The sequence below is a fragment of the Beauveria bassiana genome (genome assembly GCF_000280675.1).
Source record: "Beauveria bassiana ARSEF 2860 unplaced genomic scaffold BBA_S00025, whole genome shotgun sequence".
Classification (NCBI taxonomy): Eukaryota; Fungi; Ascomycota; class Sordariomycetes; order Hypocreales; family Cordycipitaceae; genus Beauveria; species Beauveria bassiana.
Window position 1 is genome coordinate 96,523 of NW_007930860.1, and position 4,349 is coordinate 100,871.

Consider the following 4,349-nt stretch of genomic DNA (forward strand, 5'->3'; position numbering starts at 1 on the left):
GTTAACTTATGGGGTAGTTATTTAAAATGCACTGTAATCATTCTCAGGTACGAAGAACGAGATACGATGCTAGCGCTGTTCCACTTCGGAGAGCCATGCTCGGTACGGATTACTTGCCGACTCTCGCCAAATTGAGTCTATTCCTGTTTTACTTATGTGCTGGTTGCGACGGCTTCAGCTTCTGGTCCGACAGCTGACGACGCTCAGCCCAAGCCAAACATTGATGCTATCGCACCGAATGCGATTTGAACACAATATGAATAATAATCACGAGGGAGAAAGCTCTACTGAGTGCTTTGAGCTGCCCGGTGACAACGAATCATCCCTGCAAGCTACACCCGCCCCGGCCTATTCGAGCTGCCGTGCGACTGTCATTGACGACACTATGTTGGATATTCCCAAGTTCGCTTCTCTGACACACAAAAGCTCTATTGGAGCCAATGCCATGACCAAGAGTACAGTACCCCCATCACCTTCACTGACAATGAAAGCGTTCCGTGTCGCCTTTGGCACACACGATGACGTCTACCCACTACTCGTCAGAGGCACTTGACGCTCACCATGCTGTTAGATGATGGCCGAGTTGATATTGACTGCAATTCGAAGCTTGTGCGCTCCCTTACGGCCGTTTACCGTGGACCGGCTCGAAAGTCTCCCAAAGGCCCGGCGCCCGAGTACTCGGCAGCCAGTGGGCAACAAACCGCAGAATGGGCTACGAAGCTCAATGTCGTCATTCAGGTTGTCGGCAGCCGGGGAGATGTTCAGCCATTTGTCGCTCTCGGCACCGAGCTCCAGCGACATGGCCATCGCGTCCGTCTGGCGACTCACAACATCTTTGACAAATTTGTTCGAGACGCTGGGCTCGAGTTCTACCCTGTTGGAGGCAATCCAGCCGAGCTGATGGCTTACATGGTCAAGAATCCGAGTCTTATCCCAAGCATGGGCAGTCTCGTCGCCGGAGAGGTCCAGAAGAAGCGCCACATGGTAGAGGAGATGCTGGACGGATTCTGGGACTCGTGCCTGCAGGACGATCCGGTGACTGGGAAGCCCTTTGTTGCCGACGCCATCATTGCGAACCCGCCTAGCTTTGCTCACGTCCACTGCGCTCAGGCGCTGGGTATCCCGGTCCATCTCATGTTTACCATGCCCTGGAGCAATACACGAAGCTTCCCACACCCTCTGGCCAATCTCAAAAATGTCAATGGAGACGTCGGAATTGCCAACTATTTGTCGTACGACGTCGTGGAGTGGATGACGTGGCAAGGGTAAGTTTTGTTCCCTGGCTTGACGGTGCCGCTATATCCTAGAGCTGGGCGATTTCGGCTCACTCTGTCAGGCTTGGTGATATTGTCAATAAGTGGCGTAGATTAATCGATCTGGAAGACGTGGCCATGTTTGACGGTCCAATGTTGACCAAGTCACTGAATATTCCGTTCACATGCTGCTGGTCGCCGGCGCTGGTACCAAAGCCAGACGACTGGCCATCTCACATTGGTATGATACATCACAGGTCAACAGCCCCCCTCCAAACACCCTGGTTGATGACGGTATAGACGTTTGCGGATTCTTCTTTCGCGATGCTCCCAAGTTCGCTCCGCCTGCAGACCTTGTCCAGTTCATCGAATCTGGTCCCGCGCCAATCTATATTGGATTCGGTAGTATCGTGCTAGATGATCCAGACAAAGTGCTTCGTACCATCTTGGATGCTGTGCGAGCCACTGGAGTTCGTGCCATAATCTCCAAAGGCTGGTCCGACATGCCAGGGTCAGATTCACCCGATATCTACTGGATCGCGGAGTGCCCGCATGAATGGCTTTTCCAACATGTCTGCGCCGTGGTCCATCACGGAGGTGCAGGCACCACGGCTTGCGGGTTGAGGAATGGAAAGCCTACCATTATTGTGCCATTCTTTGGAGAGTAAGCTTCACCCCGCCCTCTACTTGTGCGAAAATGATGGCACATTATATTCATTAAATTTATGTTTTTCAACCTGGAACTGACATCTTTTTCTGCTGGAGCCAACCGTTCTGGGGCGATATGGTCGCCAAGGCTGGCGCAGGCCCCAAGCCCATACCTCACAAGGAGATGACTGCGGAGATACTCGCGAAAGGAATCCGATATTGCTTATCTGACACGGCTGTGGCTGCGGCAAAATCATTGGCATCAAGAATGGAATCTGAGGTGGGTGTGAGAGCCGCCGTTCAATCCTTCCATCGGCACCTGCCGCTGGAGCGCTTGCGATGTGACCTGATTCCTGATCAACCAGCTGTGTGGATATACGACAAGGCAGAACGGCCTCTCAAGTTGTCCAAGATGGCCGCCGCCATCATACTGGAAAACACATCGGTCCAAACCAAGCATATAAAGATGTGTGTGCCTGGTCCCCGCCATAGCCCTTGGCAATCCCTCAACTTTCAACGAGTCTGGAAGCTGATCGCTCGAACTTAGGTATCAAAGCAATTCTATCATCATTGAGACGACACGCTGGGATCCTATTTTCGGCGGGGCTTCAGCAGTCATGGCAACGACAGTAGATTTGACTGGGTCTGTCACGGGTATATTCACCAAGCCTGTGAAGGAGTGGCGCAACGATAGGCGACAACGGGCCCGCGACCTACAAAATCTTGAAAGTGAAAACAGCTCTTCCGTGATGCACCATGGACATAGTCAAGACCAAAAGGGTCAGACTAGTCTCGACGGACGTTCCTCTAGTGACTCAAATTTAGCTGCAAGCACCAAGTTCTCGAAGAAACAGGGCTCATTGGCTGGGAGGATGGCCGGCGCATCAGCCAAAAGCATCGGTAACTTTGCACCAACTGCTCTCAAGGGCATGCTGGTTGACATTCCGCTTGCCATCACCGAGGGCCTGAACTCTGTACCGAAAATGTATGGAGGCACTGTCCGCGATAACGGCCAAGTCACAGACGCCAAGAGTGGCGCCATCGTCGCTGGCAAAACTTTTGCTCGAGGCTTTGTGGATGGGTTTACCGACCTCGTGGTAGAGCCGTACAATGGCGCCAGAAAAGACGGCGCCCTCGGAGCAGTCAAGGGCCTGGGAATGGGAGCAGTCAGCCTGACAACCAAGAGCGGAGCGGCCATGTTTGGACTGCTTGCATATCCTTCCTCGGGCATTAGTAAAAGCTTGCGAGCTGTCGCCCACAGCAGGACTCGTGGAAGAATAGCTCTTCAACGGCATGCAGAGGGTGCATGGCTGGTCAAATCTGGATCGAGGCGGATCGACTCTGTGCATGTTGAAGATTTAGTTTCGGCATTCAATCGATGGGGGAAAGAACAATAGTACGTAGTTGTAAGCCCGTTGCCAGCCGCAAACTTATCTTGCCTGCATGATAAGGGAAAGCTTTCATCTTGACTCACCTACTTCCTGCGAAAATTTTATTGATTGCAAAACTGGTAGCCATTCAATGCTCGTCTTTGCAGAAATGGCATCGCACGGAGCTATTTTTCGGAAGGTTCTGCTACGGAGGTGCTTTCTGGTATCAGTCAGAGAGTGACCAAAGTTGGACGGTGGTCTAGCTGAATCAATATTATTCCAATTCTTCACCTGACCATGCAAAGCGACGTGGCTAGGATACGCGTAACCAGGCTGTGAGGCTTGCTACAAAAGTATTATTCCCTTTCTGTCAGCCACCTACCTGTGTGATCAGCTAGGCGCAGTCCCAAAGCTGCCATTCTGACTTGTACCCCCCATGAGCGACGCGCATTTTGCATCTACTATTGCTACGTGAATATACCTCTTTTTCCTTATAATATAAAGAAAACCGCAATCTGGCCGATATCACTATAAGGCCCCGTAACATAATACTCACTAATATAACTAACCCTCTAATAGCGGCCGGCTCTATTCTACATATTATTACCACCGGTATATAGCTAATATAATATAAGTTATAGAGATAGAGTAAAATATATTTAAATAGAAGTATTTAGTGACTTTAGCTAGAGTTTTAGTAAAATATATAAGTAAGTAGTTATTATATTTTATTCCTAAGTATTAAGGGCTATAATAAATATATAAATATATATAAATATAATATAGTTAGTTATAGCTTTTATAAATATATTAAATATTAATATTATAAGCTAAAAGGATAAGGGGGGAGAGGCTTTATATAAAAATATATAATAGGAGAATACTTTATAAATTAAATCTATTAAGAAAAGCTAGTTAAAATTCTTAGAAAATTAACTATAATATTATAGGAATCAGAGATAACTAACTATAAGAAGGATATTATTAAAATAAAAATAATAAAGTAACTTATTATAACAATGGCTTAATCCTAATCCATAGTTAGTCTGTTTCTTAGGTAGTAAGTTAGGTTTAAATA

At 48.2% G+C, this 4,349-nt stretch overlaps 1 protein-coding gene across 1 annotated transcript; it reads left to right on the forward strand.

The window, feature by feature from the left end:
- Window positions 1-561: 561 nt before the first annotated feature.
- On the forward strand, window positions 562-3,298 carry BBA_07459 (sterol glucosyltransferase; the record flags this gene model as incomplete). The annotated part of the gene is made up of 4 exons (XM_008602556.1): window positions 562-1,265; window positions 1,337-1,494; window positions 1,554-1,917; window positions 2,449-3,298. The coding sequence occupies 4 exons, from the start codon at window positions 562-564 to the stop codon at window positions 3,296-3,298; spliced, it is 2,076 nt and encodes a 691-aa protein (XP_008600778.1).
- Window positions 3,299-4,349: the final 1,051 nt, after the last annotated feature.